Raw genomic sequence first — 19,269 nt, 5'->3', positions numbered from 1 at the left:
ACAGATTCAATTGAGCTTGAGGCACGCTGAGGGGTCACATGACCTCCTCAGCCAATCAGCGCCAGTCACCTTTAGGCCACGCCCCCCCATAGAAAAAGTTGCCGGACACCCTGCGCTCATGCTTGGAGAGTTGGTGATGTCACCACTCTCAAGCATGAGCGCGGTCAGCAGCACGGGGGACGCAGCCTTTGGCTTAAAAAACAAGTTATCCCACAGGTGGCTTTTAACATGAATTCTTTGGTGTTCATTTGATCATCAAAGGATCTAATAAAAAAAAATTAACAAAGGTAGTTTGCTTTATAATTATAAGCATTTGCTCAGATTATCATATTTATTTTAACTGAATGAATCAATGCAGTTATATGAAGCGTTATAAAATGTCACATAGTAATATGGAATACATGATGTATTAATACTAGAATAAATGTTATTTAGCTGTACACTTACTTTGTGCATGCACTATGTAAACAGGGGAGATGATATATGATCACCCCACACGTCCATCGCTTACTTATTATAACAGGATGTCAGAGCAGAAAGTTAGACACATTTACACACGTGCATTTGGCGTTCAGGAGAGACGCCCCATTGCTTTGTCTCTTTAAGACGTGCACGCACTAGACTCTACGGCAAAACCCCACAAGCAGCACAGCAAGAGACACCACGAAACCCCCCCTCACAGCCCCCCGTGTTATAGCGACTATCTGCGTCTGTGGCAAAGGTCTGTATTAACGTCGCAGTGATACATAGCCCCTTCTATGTTAGACCGGGTTGCATGACTTTGCACACCCCTCTGACATTGAAAGGAGCTGCCAGGTTGTAGACAGGGCTCACAGCACGCGACCAGGAAATGGAATGAACAGGCAGTCACGTGTCGAAGGAGGGTACGGAAGATGAAATGCTGCCTGTGTGGGCGCGCGATGCGCATGTGGTTAGTGACGTCACAGAGGTGGGCTGTGGGCGCACGCTAGCTGCTGTACAGATTGTTAGTTCGCATCATTTACATGTACAGAGCCTCAGCCATTAGATCATCCACTTTCAGTGTTGTTGCAAGCGTTAAAATCTGTATCTAGCCACACACAAACATATAGTTTTCCTCAAATGTCAGAAGTTTGTCTCATTGAAGCTATTGTATAATGCACAATTTATGTGTTGTTAAAGTACAGAAAACAAAAACTATACATATTACCTGCGCTCCTCACTTTCTGAAGTATGCCCCTTTGTGAAGTATGCAGCGGGTAAAAAGATTGACCTTACATGTATGGAAAAGTGTGAAATATTAATACAATCTGTGTACCCACCATTTACCTTTTTTATAAAAAGGGAACGTTGTTACAGCTTTGGCCAGCTTTTAACTGCACTAAAACACAAATAAGCTTATGCTTCATTTATTTAACCCCTCCAGGGCACTTTCACATACTTCACAAAGTTTTGAGTCCATAGGACAATACGAAATTACATATATTTAGTGTAGGTACCTGCTAAACAGAGTTTTTACCTTGACGAGGTTGAATGATGTATTGATGAAAAGATGCAACCAAAAGACTACTTTGTTACACAGACTTGGGTTCTAAATGTAAAAATGTCACTAGTATATTTTAGCCCAATTGGTACAGTAGGAGCGCAGGAATTGTTCATTGTTTTGTAAAAGTATAGCAAATAAAAATACCAAGTCTCAGACACACTCCTTTTTTCCACACTATCTCTTGGCATACAATGCTTCCACTGCAGGCAGGGATCCTGGGTAATGATATGCATTATCTTATCCGTTCAGTCGAGTACGACTCTCGGCCACTTAATAGATCAGTGTTCTCCATGTCTTCCGATCTCACGGCTTCTTTCAATTCTGCTATGTTCAGTCCAGGACCTTTCTTGATGGTATCTTGCCAGCGAGTTCTTGGGTGGCCTCTTCCTCTTTTGCCACCGATCATTCCAAGCATGACGTCCTTCTAAAGCGACTTGCTTCGCATGATGTGACCAAAGTAGGAGAGCTTTTGCTTTGTGATCTTGGCCTCCAGTGAGATTTTTGGGTTGGTCCGTTCCAGAACTGATTGGTTCGTTATTCTGGCTGTCCACGGAATGCGTAGCAGACGTCTCCAGCACCACAGTTCAAATGCATCGATCTTTCGCCTGTCTGCCTTTCTCAGGGTGCAGGTTTCGCAGCCATATGTTGCTATTGTTAAAACGATTGCACTGACCAATCTGCATTTGTTTGCCAGGGGGATGTTTTTACTCTTCCAGATGTTGTTCATACTGACCATCGCATTTCTTCCAAGTGTCAGCCGTCTCTTGATCTCAGGGGTGCAGTCGCCATCGCAATCAATTTTGGAGCCAAGAAAGATTAAATCTTTAACCACTTCAATTTCTTCATTGCGAACGTTAATATCAAGATCAACAATGTTTGCTGTTGTTAAGATCTTTGTCTTCTTAATTTTCAGGCACAGTCCAACCTTCTCACTTTTCTTCTTTGACTTCCATGATCAGATGTTCGAGATCCTTGTTGTTTTCAGCTAGCAGGGTGGTATCATCTGCATATCGGAGGTTGTTGATGTTTCTGCTGCCTATTTTCACGCCAATCTTGGGCTCATCCAGGCCTGCTCACCGCATGACAGCTTCTGCATACATGCTGAAAGCTGTTGGTGATAGGATGCATCCTTGGCGTGTGCCCTTTCCGATCTTGAACCAATCTGTGTCTCCGTATGGCATTCGGACTGTAGCTTCTTGATCTTGATAGAGTGATCTTATGAGTTTGGTCAGGTGTGGTGGTGTGCCCATTTCCTTAAGACAGGTCCAGAGCTTGTTGTGCTCAATTACATCGAACGCCTTCGAATAATTGATGAAACACATGTAGAGATCTTTCTAATACGCCCTGTTTTTTTCTATAATCCATCGAAGGTTGGCAATGTGATCATGAGTTTCCTGAAGCTGGCATTTCCCCATCGACGGTTGTACTCAAGCGTTGTTGGATAATCTTCAGAAGGATTTTGCTTGCGTGCGGTGTCAAGGCCATGGTGCGGTAATTCGAGCAATCCTTCGTGTCACCCTTCTTCGGAATTGGGATGAATACTGCTCTTTTCCATCCTTTCGGCCACTCACACGTGCTCCATATGCGTTTACATAATGCTGTTAATACTGCTGCTGGTATGGGCTTGAGCAATTTTGCTGGTATGCCGTCGATTCCTGGAACTTTTCGGTTGTCTAATTGCTTCATTGCCCAGATGACTTGTTCCTCCAGAATAGTGTGGAAGAACCAGGCGCTTACCTTCAGTATCAGAGTTACAGAGTGGTGATGTAACCAGTGATTGTGGTTAATTTCTATCGATGTGTGTTATTTCTTGTTATCCCTTCTGCTACTACCCCTAGTAAAGGGATGATCCAAAGCCCTTCGGAAACGTAGAGACAAAAACAGAGTAGGGGGAGCGAGGGATGAGTAAAGGCACAGATGGAGAATAAAATGACGAGCGGTAATTACAATTGGTACACCACAATACGGTGGGGGGAGGGGGGGTGGGGATTAAGATGGTAAAAGATTAATCATATAATTGCTTACACGGCCTTGTGCAAACACCCTCTCAAGTTGGTATCTTTGTAGTGGATGGTGCCCCTACTGCAATGATGTGCAGGGGGGGGGGGATTTAGGAGATATATCAATAAGTACTCACACGGCCCAGTGTGAGTAGAGGTGTAGGGCAGTTGTCTTTCAGGTAAACACCTGCGACCCCCGGTCAGGGATCTTTCAGGGGTGCTGCACACACTCCTGTTTGCAGGCAGGGAGTTCAATACGGGTCTTTCTTTTACTCTTCCTGTTCTGGGTTCCTTCCCCTCCCCGTTTCGGTCAGGGGTATGGGTGAGGCAAAAATGATTTAAAGGGATCAGTGATGTTCTTAAAAAACATAAAAGTTTATTAAACATAAAATTGAATCCACAAAAGTTGCACTCACATAATATAGAAAATATCCTGGTGCGCTTCCGTGGCTGTTGATAGCAGTGGTCGCGGCCGCTCTCTACTCCGCGTCCGGAGTCGGAATAGGTGGCTGTTCCTGGCGCGGCTGTGACTGCAAACTGACTCCTTCAGCAACGGAAGCCCCAAAGTTCCAAACTTGGTCAGTGAATTAGAGATGTGAGTAAACACTGATGGGCGTAATGTAGCGCGGGCACGGGAACTTCAGTGTCGGGGAGATTTCACTGGCGCTTCAAATGATTCCGCGCGGGTGTTCCTTCGACGCTGGCGTCCTCCACCAGATCCCGAAAGTGAAGCAGTCTTGCGCGTCTTTAAATCCGTCACTTTGACACCGACTTCAAACGGCTTCACCGCTCTCCAGCTCCACACCTTCCTTCCGAATATGACGTCCGCCGTCGGAGGGGGTGCTCCGTAATGTGTTGCCAAGACCATAAACTCTACGCGTTTCGCTCACAGGGGATTCATCAGCGGAAGTGTGAGGACCGTAGCATTGATTGAATACCAGGACGTATTTAGGAACATCAGAGAACTCTGGGGAGAACTGAGGCAGCTCCTAGGATTCCTTTTCTTCTTTTCGAAAAGGAATCCTAGGAGCTGCCTCAGTTCTCCCCAGAGTTCTCTGATGTTCCTAAATACGTCCTGGTATTCAATCAATGCTACGGTCCTCACACTTCCGCTGATGAATCCCCTGTGAGCGAAACGCGTAGAGTTTATGGTCTTGGCAACACATTACGGAGCACCCCCTCCGACGGCGGACGTCATATTCGGAAGGAAGGTGTGGAGCTGGAGAGCGGTGAAGCCGTTTGAAGTCGGTGTCAAAGTGACGGATTTAAAGACGCGCAAGACTGCTTCACTTTCGGGATCTGGTGGAGGACGCCAGCGTCGAAGGAACACCCGCGCGGAATCATTTGAAGCGCCAGTGAAATCTCCCCGACACTGAAGTTCCCGTGCCCGCGCTACATTACGCCCATCAGTGTTTACTCACATCTCTAATTCACTGACCAAGTTTGGAACTTTGGGGCTTCCGTTGCTGAAGGAGTCAGTTTGCAGTCACAGCCGCGCCAGGAACAGCCACCTATTCCGACTCCGGACGCGGAGTAGAGAGCGGCCGCGACCACTGCTATCAACAGCCACGGAAGCGCACCAGGATATTTTCTATATTATGTGAGTGCAACTTTTGTGGATTCAATTTTATGTTTAATAAACTTTTATGTTTTTTAAGAACATCACTGATCCCTTTAAATCATTTTTGCCTCACCCATACCCCTGACCGAAACGGGGAGGGGAAGGAACCCAGAACAGGAAGAGTAAAAGAAAGACCCGTATTGAACTCCCTGCCTGCAAACAGGAGTGTGTGCAGCACCCCTGAAAGATCCCTGACCGGGGGTCGCAGGTGTTTACCTGAAAGACAACTGCCCTACACCTCTACTCACACTGGGCCGTGTGAGTACTTATTGATATATCTCCTAAATCCCCCCCCCCCTGCACATCATTGCAGTAGGGGCACCATCCACTACAAAGATACCAACTTGAGAGGGTGTTTGCACAAGGCCGTGTAAGCAATTATATGATTAATCTTTTACCATCTTAATCCCCACCCCCCCCTCCCCCCACCGTATTGTGGTGTACCAATTGTAATTACCGCTCGTCATTTTATTCTCCATCTGTGCCTTTGTTCCTCCAGAATATCTGGTTCCAGTATCTCAATCTCCTCCGTCGGATGGTTCTGATGTTCACTATCGTATAACCTCTCTGTGTATTCTCTCCACCGATCGCGTATTGCTTGCTGGTCATGCAATTCCTGGCCATTGCTCCCACGAATTGTTGCCTTCCGAGTCTTGACTGTTGACCGCGCCCTCTTCACGTGGGTGTAGAGTTCTCGCATATGGCCTTTCCTGCTCGCTTCCTCCATCTTCTGGCACTGTTCATTCCAGTAGTTTTCTTTGTCCTTTCTAGCCTCTCTTTAAAATTCAGCCTTCTGAAATCTACTCTGTTCCCAGTAGCCTTGGCCTTCCTTCTCTCTTCTGCGATGCTGATGGTCGAATTGGAAATCCACTGGACTGATTTCGATGGTTTCTTCTACGGGACATGTTCTAAGTCTGTTTCGATAACGCATGCTTTCACTTCTCCCCACATCTCGTCTGGGTGCCTTTCTTCTGTAGCGAGGAGGTCGAATCTGTTCTTTACTGCGACTGCATAGCTGGGGCTGATCTTGTCTGTGTTGAATTTCTTTATGGCTGCCGTTTATTGCAGAATCTGAGTTTGACTGTGTGTTGGTGATCTGATCTGCAATCAGCAGCAGGGTATGTCTTCACAGCCAAGATCGAGCTCTGCCACTTCTTCTGACACTGGGTGTAGTCAATTTAGTTTCTGTGTTCTCCACTTGGTGATGCCCAGGTGTACAGCTGCTATTTGGGTTGTTCGAACAAAGTGTTGGTGATCGTTAGCCGATGTTCTTGACAGAATTGAACCAGTAGGTCTCTTGCCTCATTCCGACTCCTAAACTGAATCTTCCAGTGATTTTGGGTTCTGCCATAGTTCCCACTTTGGAGTTGAAATCACCAATAATGTAGATAATGTCCTTATGAGGTGGTCCCAACTAGGTGTTTGGCTTAGGGCATCCTGAAGTTCGCCATAGAACTCTTCCACTTCCTCTTCAGATGCGTCTGCTGTTGGGGAGTATATTTGCAGAACCGTGATGAATGCGGGGGGGGGGGAGGGGGAACCGGAGCTGTGAAGGGGGGTGGGAACCGGAGCTGTGAAAGGGGGGGGGGGGGAGAACGGAGCGGTGAAGGGGGGGGGAGGGAACATACCTGTGAAGGGGGGGTGGGAAATCACAGATGTGAAGGGGGGGTGGCCGGAGCTCTGAACGGGGGGGGGGGACCCCAGCTGTGAAGCTTTGCAGGGGGGGGGGCGGATTGCTGTGGGAGGGGAAGGGGGTGAGAGAGGGGAATGGGGGGAGAGAGAGAGAGAGGGGGGGAGCGGAGAGAGAGAGGGGGAGCCGAGAAATTTAATCCCGGGTATATCAGCTAATATATATATATATATATATATATCACAGTGTTCGACAATCATATACATTTACACGCCCGGGGCGAGAGGATTTAACCTCCGGGTGAATAAATATTGGCCCAAGCAACACACGTGTTTGTTTTTTTAAATTTTCCCTGCTCGCGCTGAAATTTCCCTGCTCGCGCTGGCTAAAAAAAAAAAAAAACTCCACCTACCTGACAGCTGATTGGCGCGCGCTCCCAGGCTATGTGGGCGCGCGGCCAGGCTCTATATGAGCCCGCCCCCAACGAGCAGCCATTCTTTTCCCATGGAGGACACAGTAAGTATTATCTGTGCCTTCCCCCACCTCCCTCCCCTCCCCGGCGCTCCTGCTGCCCGCAGTTATAGAGATGGTAGCGGGGATGCCCCCTCATGTCCATGCTTCCCCCGCTTACCCCCCGGTCCCGCGTCAGAGAGCGCGGCGGGTGATGGGAGCGGGGATGCCCCCTCATGTCCCTGCTTCCCCCCCCGCTTCCCCCCGGTCCCGTGCCAGAGAGCGCTTCGGGCGATGGGAGCGGGGATGCCCCCTCATGTCCCTGCTTCCCCCCCCCCGCTTCCCCCCGGTCCCGCGTCAGAGAGCGCGGCGGGAGATAGGAGCGGGGATGTCCCCTCAGGAGGAGATGGGGGGGGGGGGAAGGGGAACGTGGTGGTGCTGGTCGCGGCCTTTCCAAAAGGTGTGTAGAGAGAGAGTGAGTGTGTGTGTGTGTGCATGGGAGAATGTGTGTGTGTGTGTGTGTCTGTGTATATATGGGAGTGTGTGTGTGTGTATATATATATATATATATATATATATATATATATATTTTGCAAGGAGAAGAGATGACCCTGCATCCATAAGACAAATTATGGCAACTACAAAACCGACAAAGTAAATTTAGATGTAGTCATCTGTCGGTGGTGCTGTAAGGGCATATATATATGTGTGTGTGTGTGTTTGTGTGTATATATATATATATATATATATATATATGGGAGAATGTGTATGTGTGTATGGGAGTATGTGTGTGACACCAGAGGTACCCCCCCCCAATCAGTCACCCCCCGCCCCAATCAGTCAGTCACCCCTACCCCGGTCAGTCAGTCACCCCTGCCCTGGTCAGTCAGTCACCCCGTCTCCCCTCTCTCTGGTCTCCCCTGTCTCCCCTCTCTCTGGTCTCCCCCCTCTCTGGTCTCCCCCATCTCCCCTCTCTCTGGTCTCCCCGTCTCCTCTCTCTCTGGTCTCCCCTCTCTCTGGTCTCCCCCGTCTCCCTTCTCTCTGGTCTCCCCCGTCTCCCGTCTCTCTGGTCTGCCCTCTCCTGGTCTCCCCCGTCTCCCCTCTCTCTGGTCTCCCCCGTCTCCCCTCTCTCTGGTCTCCCCCGTCTCCCCTCTCTCTGGTCTCCCCCGTCTTCCCTCTCTCTGGTCTCCCCCGTCTTCCCTCTCTCTGGTCTCCCCCGTCTTCCCTCTCTCTGGTCTCCCCCGTCTCCCCTCTCTCTGGTCTCCCCTCTCTGTGGTCTCCCCTGTCTCCCCCCTCTCTGGTCTCCCCTGTCTCCCCCCTCTCTGGTCTCCCCTGTCTCCCCCCTCTCTGGTCTCCCCTGTCTCCCCTCTCTGGTCTCCTCTCCCTCTCTGGTCTCCCCTCCCTCTCTGGTCTCCCCCGTCTCCCCTCTCTCTTTCTCTCCCCTCTCTCTTTCTCTCTTTCTCTCTTTCTCTCTCCCTCTCCTCTCTCCTTCTCTCTCCTCTGTCTCTTTTGCTCTCTCCGCCCTCTGTCTCTTTTTCTCTCTCCCCCCTCTGTCTCTTTTTCTCTCTCTCTCTCTCTCTCTCTCTCTCTCTCTCTCTCTCTCTCTCTCTCTCTCTCTCTCTCTCTCTCTCTCTCTCTCTCTCTCTCCTTTGTTTCCTTTGTTTCCCACAGACCTGGAGGCACCCTCCCAGCGGGAAATTTGGGGTTGGCCAATGGAAGCCGTTGCAGGGCTGAGCCACGTAGGCGCACTGCCCATAGGCAGTTTCAAATCTGCCGCCTCCCAGCTGCTCTGTCCATGAGTGGTCCTGAGCACTTAATCCAGCCCCCTTACCCCATTGGTGTAGCCGGGCGAGACCTCATTCTGTGATTGGTCGTCGACTCCTGCTCCATGTAAATTATAGCCAGCAGGGACTATGTAAGGAGTTCGGCGCAGGCAGAGAATCAGACAATCTCTGGAGGTGATTGGAGACATGCTGGCAGACTTTTAAAAAGTGCTTTATGTAAAAGAGCATAAACAAGCACTGATCTCAGCGGAGAAGCGCCGGAGAAGCATGACCAGGGGAGCAAGTTGTAGTCTGACGGAGACACGGTTGGCGGGAGATTCAAAAGTGCTTCGTGAGAGAAGCACTGCGAACAATGGGACGGGAAGTGGACAGGATAAGCCTACCTGAAGCAGGCTCCTGCACCTAGTTGACGCTAGAGACTCCTCTCCCCAGACCTCCCAGGTGGCGAGTGTTTCACTGTGATATTGTATTTTGTGTGTTTGCTGGCTTGCCAGAATAAACTCTGTTTATTCATTTATTGTGTCCTGTCTGGTGATAGTGATCTCTGTGGTAAAAGGTATTAAAAGTACTAGTCTCCCGTGACAAGAAATATTCTGTGGTGGAAAAGGAATGCGTTATAACATGGGCAAAAAGATTAGAAGTATGATCTCGAGTCACCAGGTCACTTTGTTACTTTCTCTTTGATCTTCTTTATTTGCAGTGCTTCACCTTGTTTTTCCTGTGTGTTCCCCTCACGAAATCACGTTTTGGTGTGACATAACGCATGGGGCAACTGAAGATGTCATCTAAAGATATATATATATATATATATATAGACATACGTTAGCGTTCCGAGGTCTGATAAAGCAAGAGACAGCACTCAATTGTAGAAAACTTCACAAAGTGTATTAGTGAAAATAGTGGTACATCGTGAGAGTCGGAAGAAACGCGTAGGGATATCTGGCAGTGAGCCTACAGTGACAGGGCAGCTCCCAGCACCTCACGCAAGGACTTGCCTGAAGATTTTTTCCGGTTTCAAGTGTGAGAAGAAAGGCTAAATGGCGGCTGCATGTGGAGATTGAGTGCTCACAAACACTAAGGATTACTCCCCTGGAGACAGCAGCTGACAGTAACATCCTTTTTGGAGCCAATACTGACACACACACAAAGAAGAGACCGAGGAGTCCTCAGTTGGTGCATGGGCAGGTCCCATAACATGCTTTATTTTATCAGACAAATTGTAAGTGTGCATTTGTCTTGTCCATGAGATATTAAAATTTTGTTTATCTGATTTTATACAAGGATCGGGCGCTTCTTTTCTCTTTTTCTCTAATAGGTACTGTGGGAGTTCGGTGAGCCCAAGAAGAAGCAGCCTGGACCTTTTGCAAATCAACTTATCATGGACACATGTGGACTTAAGTATTTCTAATATTCACTGCATTTATGGGCTAATCGTGTATTGAATTTTTCATTGCTTATCACATGAACCCATTTTTATATTTGCATTTTTTAGTTAAGTCCCAGTGACACTTAGTGTCATTTTTACCTACATTAATTGGCAATATATCTTTTTTATTGCCTTTTTTTATTTTTATATGTTATGCACACTTCTTTTTTGCTTTTGTGTTTTTATCAAATAGTCACTTTTAGTTTTTCCTGCCAGAATACATTTAGTTATTTTCACACCACTGTTTATTGGGCATATTTGCCTGGTGCAAATTCTTGCCACATCTATCAGGGCTGCAGCAATTTAGGTGTAGTGTGTTAAGGGCGCTGTCTATATTTTCTGTCACTTTAATATATATATATATATATATATATATATATATACAGTACACAGTGTTTGACAAACCTATACATTTGCACGCCCCGGGCGAGCTCCTATTGGCCCAAGCAGCACACGTTTGGTACTAGGTGACGAGTAGATTTTTGTGTTCGGCGAGTAGATTTTTTGGTGATTTGTCGACCACTGTACATATATATAAATTATGTAGGTATATACTGTTTAAACTGTAGATATGGTTGTGACGGTAAGGGCCCCAAGGCCAGCATATTAAAGGTTAATCCCGGTCTCTGACCCCTATCCATCTGATGGGTGTACAGGATCACCTAATATATCCATCTGTCTCTGGCTCATGTAGCCGGGATGTTGGAAGTTAAACCCAGTAATGTTTTAGGGAGACTTTTTTTGTATGTATTTTGTGTGTTAAGTGCATTTCCTTGGTTCCTGGGCATGCTTGGCTGTTAACCTGACTACCTTGTTTAAACACCCAAGAAAATGGGTTGGGCTCATTCCACAGGGGGAGCAGAGACAATGGAGGGTGGGGATGGGCAGTCCTATCTTGGAGAAGGTCTGAAAAGCGGAGCCATTATCTGCCCAGACAGAAAAGTGCCTATCTCCTCTGGAGATAGCGAGCTGGCACTGAAAGCAGGGAGAGTTAGGCACTGCTCTCTTTGGTCGGTTCGTAATTTCCGCCCTCCTTGCCTTGGCTTCCCTGTCACACCCCCAGCCCGGATTGGCCCACACATACGAGCCCTCGCGCTGTGATTGGCTGCTCTTCCAGCATCTGCACTGGGATTGGTCGCTGTTTCGGGCTCCTTGTTTTCCTATAGAGACCGGGAACCTAGAAAAGCAGGGGCTGATTTGAGTTCCGCAGAACCCTCTTGGGCTGGCGTGCAGATAGACTATGCGGTGGGCTCTGAGGACGTACTAGAGACACCCAAAGTCAAGGCTGCGTGTCTACGCCGGACGGGAGATTAGAACGTTCTTCGTTCCAACTTGCATCCAGCGCTGCGGGTTTGCTACAGAAGTGGCCATTTTCAGTGGAGCTGGACACCTGAGCAATCGTGATTCCCTCTGTAGTGCGTAGAGTTGTGAGTATAGCTGTGTTTGACTTTGTGCTGGGTCTGTTGGCTCTGGACAAAATAAACACACATTTATTTGATCTGTGTGTCCGGTCTGGTGCTGGATCCTGTGAAAGAGTTCTGGTGTCTCGTGACAATGTATTTATTTTTTTCTGTTTTCTTTTTCATTTTTAGGCAAAAAAATAATTTACATATTAATTTATCCAACTGCTTCTAAGTTCCAGCCTTAGCCAGTCAGCACCAGATGCAAGTGAGGTAAAATCAGAGCTATATAATGCGATAACGATGCTATGATGCTAAGTCCCAAAGTTGATTATCTTTGAAGTAAAAACTAGCATTGCCTTAAAGCTGCAATCCAATTACATAGCATTGATGCAGGGCTTCTTTGGATCTGTACCCCATTCATTTCAGCTGCGGGAATGACCTGGTTCCGGAGATACCTGCGAAGGGGGTGCTAGTAACTGCTCCACTGTGTTAGTAGGGTTCACGTAATGGCGGAGTTTCAAAGTTCCCGCGCTCTGCAGGCCAACAGGAAGCTGTGAGATCAACATTAATGGGATTCAGTTCCGGAGACACCCCGCTTCAAGCCTATGTTAAAAGATAAGGATTTTTAAAGCACATTAATTGATCCTTTAAATGGCAGTTTATGATCTATTACGGTGTGATCAGCTGCTTTTGAGTTTATTGAATCCCAATGCATAGATTGCATAGGCTACAAAAAACTTTGTATCAACGGAAGGCCAAAAATAGCCTTTTTTTAAAAAATCCTCTTTATCTGTTTGCCATTGCATATGAGTACGTTTGCTGAGGTTAAAAATACAGTTACTTGGTATCCATAAAAGTAACCAGAGGAATGGGGGACCCCAAAAATTAAAGAAAAGAAACTGAAAGCATGCAATATATCTCATCACTTGAATAAGAGCAAACAAATGATTGCATAAGTATGTGGAGGTATTTTTCTTCTGCTGTGGTTCCTTATTGCTCTTTTATAAAAAAAAAGTCGCAAACAAAATGTACACTCCCACGCATAGTTAAATATTTATTTCTTTATAGATTGTTTGTTCTTTTAAAACCTGCCTACAGAATCATTTGAAAGTAATCTTCTATTATGTACTTGTTGATAGGTGGGGGGAGAGTGTTTTTTTTTGTTGCCAAAACCATGCAATTGTATATCGAGCGTCAATTAAAATTTGGGTAACTTTATTGGTTCTCTGATAAGGACAGTGTGGAATAAGGGTAAATAAAATCATTAGTTTAGTTGCTCTGTTGTACAGTATATCTGATGCTTTGATTGTTTTGATACTGTACTTTGTTTGCCTGTGCTGATTGTCCGTATATTTGACACTGTTGTCTTTACACTAAGCAGTTTTAAATTATATTAGTCACCAATCTCTGTTTAGAAATTTGAATAGTCTGATTTAACCTATAGGCTTCCATCCCTTTAACTTGTGGTACTGTATTAACATAATTAATTACCAGCGGGGCGTTACCAATTTGCTAACCACTATTTAAACAGCGCTTGTTGGAAAGTGTTTTTTTTAATCGTGTGTCTGATTTTTGTGGCTATTATGCTAATAAATAGTTTATTTTACTTTTTGCCTCCAGCCCTTACATTGCTTTGCTGGGCTCTACCTTCTACCTTTTCAATAAATAAAACACTTGATCAACAAACTTCCTCATTCAGAAGCCGCTAAGAAATGCACACTGGCTGATTTATGTGGGGATTTCACTTTTTAAACCAGTTAAGAAGCAAAAAGCGACACTCTGAGCACTCGTTTGCATGTCATTACCCAGAATCCTTTGATGCAATGGAAGCATGGTATGCTGTGCGATTACAGGGAAAGGCAGGTTTGTGAACCTGCCTCAGACATGATGAACATGCTTGTAACAGGGGACTTATCCCTGTTCAGTAATGTGCCTTTAATCTAGCAGTGTGGTAGTTAATTACTAAACACCACCTGCCTGATTAGATTGTTTACAAAAAGCCTGCCTTTGAGACAGGAAGTGACTCCTCCTTAGCTCTGACTGAGAGCTGACCTTTGGAGAGACAGAGCAGAGGTTCTTGAGTCCCAGGAGAGACTGAAAAAAAGAAACCCAGATCTCTGGAGCTGACCAGTCTTGACCTCTGCCAGCCACACAGCAGAGCTGATTGCAAGATACCAAATAAGACTTCTAAACATGGATGCTGATATTTTTTTTATGTGTTTGGGCTGGGAGAAGCTTAACTAATGGAGATGTGAACTAATTGCAAGGATTTCACTAGAAATTCTCCCAAGTGAATGGAAGCTTTGTTCCCCCCCCCCGTGTTTGGATAATTTCCTGATGAAAAGGAAAAGGCACAATAAAGCCTATTATAATTTCACATTATAAACGTCTCCAAATTGTGTACCTCTGTGAACGTCCGTCTACAATGCTCACAAGTGTTTTTTTTATCATTGCTTAAAAATTGTGAGATCTCTTGTGAGGAAGAATATTTATTTATTTTTGTCTTTGGATGGCTTCTGCTTTGGGTTTGCTGGTTCGGTAAACTGGTTTTGTGTGACCCGTCTGGATGCTAGTTAGAGGCACACGTGCAACCCTCCTGAGCTGAGCTTAATTAATGTGTGACTACCTTATCTGACACTGCGCATGCACCCACCCAATAGCCATTTATAAAGATTCAAACAGCTTCTTTGTATGAGGGAAACGTGTGCTTATAGTTTGTCTTTACTGGTTGTTTGTACTGTATAATGATGCTGTCTCTTTAGCAGAGAATCGTGTTTTAGATGTCATCAGACCATTTTCACCCTTAGTGAATAAAAGTGTCTACAAATTAGATAGTAAATCTCTTAGGTATAGCGATGCATTATTCTTTTAATAACTGTATGCCTAGCACCAAGCACATCACGACATAGACACTGAGTACTTTTAGTATCATTAAGATAAATTGCTTAGATACTGTATTTGTTGCCCTAAAGCCTCAAGGTCTTGGAACAAATGAATCATGTTTTTATGCATTTATCTTTATGATATTGTTTATGATCTGAGAAATATATGTTCTGTGCATCCACCATGTATTGTATGTGGAACTTTTAATCTCTTATGTTTATATAATAAGTACAGATAACAACAGTTGTTATCGTGATACTTTTTTCTTTTCGGTGCGTCTTTAATTACTAAGACTATACACCGTCCGTTAATTTACTATTGTGCACTTCCATATTTGTGTTTCCCTCTGGGTTTTGTGGCTGAGCTTGGTGAGCTCTGGTATTCCATAATATCAAAAGCAGTATGTTGCCTGTTTAAGTTTGGAATTGTCGATAAGAGTAAAGAGGATATTTTGCAGATACCTGCATAGGTTTTCTCATCATTGTCCTTGAAGCAAAATGTCATTCACTTTTGTTTTCAGCATGTGTCTTAGTGCAGTAAATCACTTTTTTATTTCTGTGCTTTGCAGTGAAATCTAATGCAAAATGGTGCCATTACCAGGTGCGGAGCTGGTGCATAAACCTTTGCAACTTTATCGATACCTTCTTCGTTGCTGCAAACAACTTCCTAGCAAAAACCTCCAACAGTATTACAAACACTCAGTACAACAGGTATGTGTTATGATGTTTTGTAAATCTTGCTTTGCATTGCAAAAGTTAACCTACTGTACACATCCACTTCATATATATATATACACATATATATATATATCCCTGCTGTGCTCCAAAATGGTATACAGTACATTTCTCCTTGGTAAGTATGCTCAAAAGTATGTATATATATATATATATATATATCTATATAGATATATATATATCTATATATATATATATATATATATATATACAGTGTGTGTGTGTGTGTGTGTGTGTGTGTGTGTGTGTGTGTGTGTGTGTGTGTATATATATATATAATCAAAAAATAAATAGATGATACCGTTCTGTGGCTAACGAAATGAATTTCGTTAGCCACAGAACGGTATCATCTATTTATTTTTTGATTATTGAAGCTCGGCTAACACGGTACTGATACCTCTACATGTATATATATATATATATATATATATATATATATATATATATATATATATATATATATATATATATATATATATATATATATATATATATATATATATATATATATATATATATAATATATATACACATTTTAAGTTATGGTGGGTGAAAAAGGCAACAAAAAGCCTCCACCGTTAGCATATAGCCAATAAAGAATATCACTTGTGAGCACAGTCACATGTCTTAGACAGGTCTGCAACCCTGCCTTTCAACCATTATCACCTCGCATACAGTGCTCCCACTGCAGCAAGGGATTCTGGGAAATGACATGCAAATGAGCACACAATGTGTCACCTTTTGCCTGGAATATCCAAACACATGGAGCCCATTCAAGCAGATGCATCGCCGTTCACACAGCTTTTAAACACAGCATGGGACTAGCAAAGCAAGTACAAACTACTCACAGACATGTTTCAACCTTTGAAATATTTCTAGGCTGGGTAGATTTACCATATACATAATAAGTCATAATCCGGCTATATATATATATATTATTTATATTTACACACTGATCCTAATGGAAATATATTTCCCTTCTAGTATTTTCAATGTGACAAAGGAGTAAAGAGTAAATCTCTTTAGTATGTTGCCAGTAAATGGTAACACTCTATCTAAAATTTCTTATATGGGCTGGGTGTATTAGAGCAGAGGTGCGCAATCTTTCCCCGCTGCGCCCCCCTGCCTGCTTCCCTCCCTTACCTTATCTCCGGCGTCAAATGCCATGGCAACGTGACATCACGTGACCCCGCTGCCTCGCCGAAGACTAGGTAAGGATAGTTGCAGAGGCCTCACGTGATCCCCCGGTATTTAATTTAAATTCCTTGGGGACGAGCGCGGGGACTCTGTAACTGCCGCACCCCCCCTGAAAAATCTTGTGGACCCCTGTGTTTTAGAGAGTATGTACTGTAGATGTTCATGGCTCCATACTGGCTCCCAGAGGTCGAGCTCGTGATCGCATATGATATCACTAAAACCCGACACCCGTTTCACTCCTACAAGCTCTTTGCTATAATTAGCATCAATCCATTGTTTGTTTCATTTAACCACAATTGAAGAGACCCAGTGGAAATTAGGGTATTAAAGGAACAATCTCAGACAGCAATTTTTTTATAGAATTGAAGCAGGTGGTAGAAAATGTGGTAGGACCCCCTACTTCCGTAGATACCTCCAAAGTAGGTGCAGGTAGCTTCTCAGGCTCAGGAAGCAGGGCTTTCAAGTTTGAAGCTCCCGCGTCACATGGGCCACTAGAAAGACACACTGAGGATGTCATGGCTTCCTATGGGCCTGTAGAGGCTGATAGCTCTCAACCGCGGACATGTTGTGGAGAGGAGCTACCCGCACCTAATTTGCAGGTAAGTATCTCTGGAAGCGGGGGTCAGTGGAGCTGGAATTAACGAGGTTCCACTATGGACACTACCTGCTTCCATTCTATATAAAATAAAGAATTAAATTCGCCAAAAAATCTGCCCCCTTGGACCGTGATTTCAATTTTGCTTCTTTTATGTTACATGGACATAGATTTACGTTGAACTTGATGGTGTCTCAGTCAGGGATTCAATCTAGTTTTACTATTATCTTATGAATTTCCCATTAGAGCTTCCGGGTTCATGCGGATGAGGATGATCCACAGAGGATACAGCAGATCATTAAAAGGGCCATAGAGGATGCTGACTGGGTAATGAACAAAGTAAGTTTAGCGTCATACCAACGGTAATAGGCAGAAAATCTCAATAAGGATACTAGATTAATAAAGCATATTTATATCTTCAAATTACATTACAAAACATGAGCTACAATCTACAGTATTAGTAAGCTCACCCAATATTCATAGCCAGGGGTGGGCAAAAATATAGATGGCTTGGGAGCCAGACAGACAGCAACAAGTGGCAGAGAGGGTAGGGAGGTTGGAGATGAGGAGACCCCTGTTCATAGCATTTGTAAACTTCATACTGTTGGGGTGCGACGCCCACAGGGGTCTTTCTCAAAGCATATAATGCTTTCATAGAAAGATGTAACCAATACACATCCCTTTAATGGTGCATTAATCCATTACAATTAACATTTGGTTATATTTCTGCATTCTATTTAAAGGTGTTGTACCACCTAGATTTTTTTTATCTTCCCTCCTCTATAGGTAGGAAGCAGGTGGACTCCAGAGCTGATCCACATTCATGTAAGCTCTGGGGACCCCCTGCTTCCTGAGATACGTACGTTAGTGGGTGCTGCCGGTGGCGCCTCTGGCATGGGTTAACGACTTTTAGGCTTAAATCTCCCACGGCATGAGAACCAATAGGAAGCCGCAATATCATGTATTGTGGCTTCCTTTTTGACCCGCGCGATGCTGGTGAATGAAACCTCTCTACAGAGGTAAGTATCTCAGGAAGCATGGGGTCCCTGGAGCTGAAACGAACGTATTTCAACTTGGTAGACCCCTTGTTTCCCACCCAGGGATTTGTTTTTAACATGGAATGCTGCTTGAACATGCTGCATTAAGCCGACATTTCAATATTGTTAAAACTTGAATATTTCTTAGGTAAAAAAAAAAGAAATACAGGTTCTCTAGGTGCATATTTTGACCACTACTAAAAATGCATAGGACTTTGTTGACATTTCGGTCAACATTCTGGTTCTGCTTGTTGAAGTAATCCTGTTTGTTTCCATATAGCATGGTTTTCCCCCGATTTATACTTTGAAATCATATTGTTTCCTTTTCTTACAGTATAAAAAACAAAACTAGCTGAACAATGAAAGAGAAGCATGAGAGGCATGTCTTCATGAGACGCGTATCCACTGGTGATGGGAGATAAGATCTTTCTTGGTAGTCCCTGCTACCGAAATGAAGATACTTTACAATACTTCTTCATGGTTCTACTTATCAGATCTCAGCTGCAAAACATGCATGAAAAGTGGCACCTGATCAAAGAAAAGAAAGTCTTGTAGACTATATTAAGATATTTTCTTTGGTAACACTTGTACAATTTTTTTGGCAGTGCTTTTGAAGCAGAGAAACATTGATATTATTATTATTTGTGAAAATAAACCAAAAAATAAATAACATTGTGTATACACACAACCCACGTTGTATTATTTATTACAAGTAAATCAAAGCCTACATATAATGATAAGTAAATGTGCCCAAAGCTAATGCAGCTTTTCTGCCAATGCTACACTACTGTTCTTGTGCCATTTTAGCATACATTTACCAAACACCAACACAACTGCGCCGGATGGAAGATATTAAAACATATGCAGTAAACATGCTAGAGATAAATAGACACAACCCTAACATGAGTATGCGTGTCATTATAAAAAACCTGCTAAAATAAGGAGAATTCATCAAGAAATAAAGACTTCAACTGTATTTTATTT

At 44.3% G+C, this 19,269-nt stretch overlaps 1 protein-coding gene across 2 annotated transcripts; it reads left to right on the top strand.

Moving 5' to 3' along the window:
- The first annotated feature begins 613 nt into the window (after positions 1–613).
- Positions 614–18,973, top strand: LYRM9 (LYR motif containing 9). Of its 2 annotated transcripts, none has more exons than XM_075594346.1 (4): positions 614–721; positions 15,291–15,432; positions 17,495–17,587; positions 18,620–18,973. In XM_075594346.1, exons 2-4 carry the CDS (start codon positions 15,307–15,309, stop codon positions 18,635–18,637), a joined length of 237 nt encoding a protein of 78 aa, XP_075450461.1. In that variant the 5' UTR covers positions 614–721; positions 15,291–15,306; the 3' UTR covers positions 18,638–18,973. The 2 variants fall into 2 exon arrangements, with proteins under 2 accessions (XP_075450461.1, XP_075450463.1); XM_075594348.1 differs by lacking the exon at positions 614–721 and adding an exon at positions 11,987–12,109.
- The last annotated feature ends 296 nt before the right edge of the window (positions 18,974–19,269 follow it).

Source organism: Ascaphus truei, chromosome 3 (assembly GCF_040206685.1).
Source record: "Ascaphus truei isolate aAscTru1 chromosome 3, aAscTru1.hap1, whole genome shotgun sequence".
In the NCBI taxonomy this organism is placed as follows: Eukaryota; Metazoa; Chordata; class Amphibia; order Anura; family Ascaphidae; genus Ascaphus; species Ascaphus truei.
Note: the sequence above shows the minus strand (reverse complement) of the source record. Positions and strands in the feature narration are given on the sequence as shown.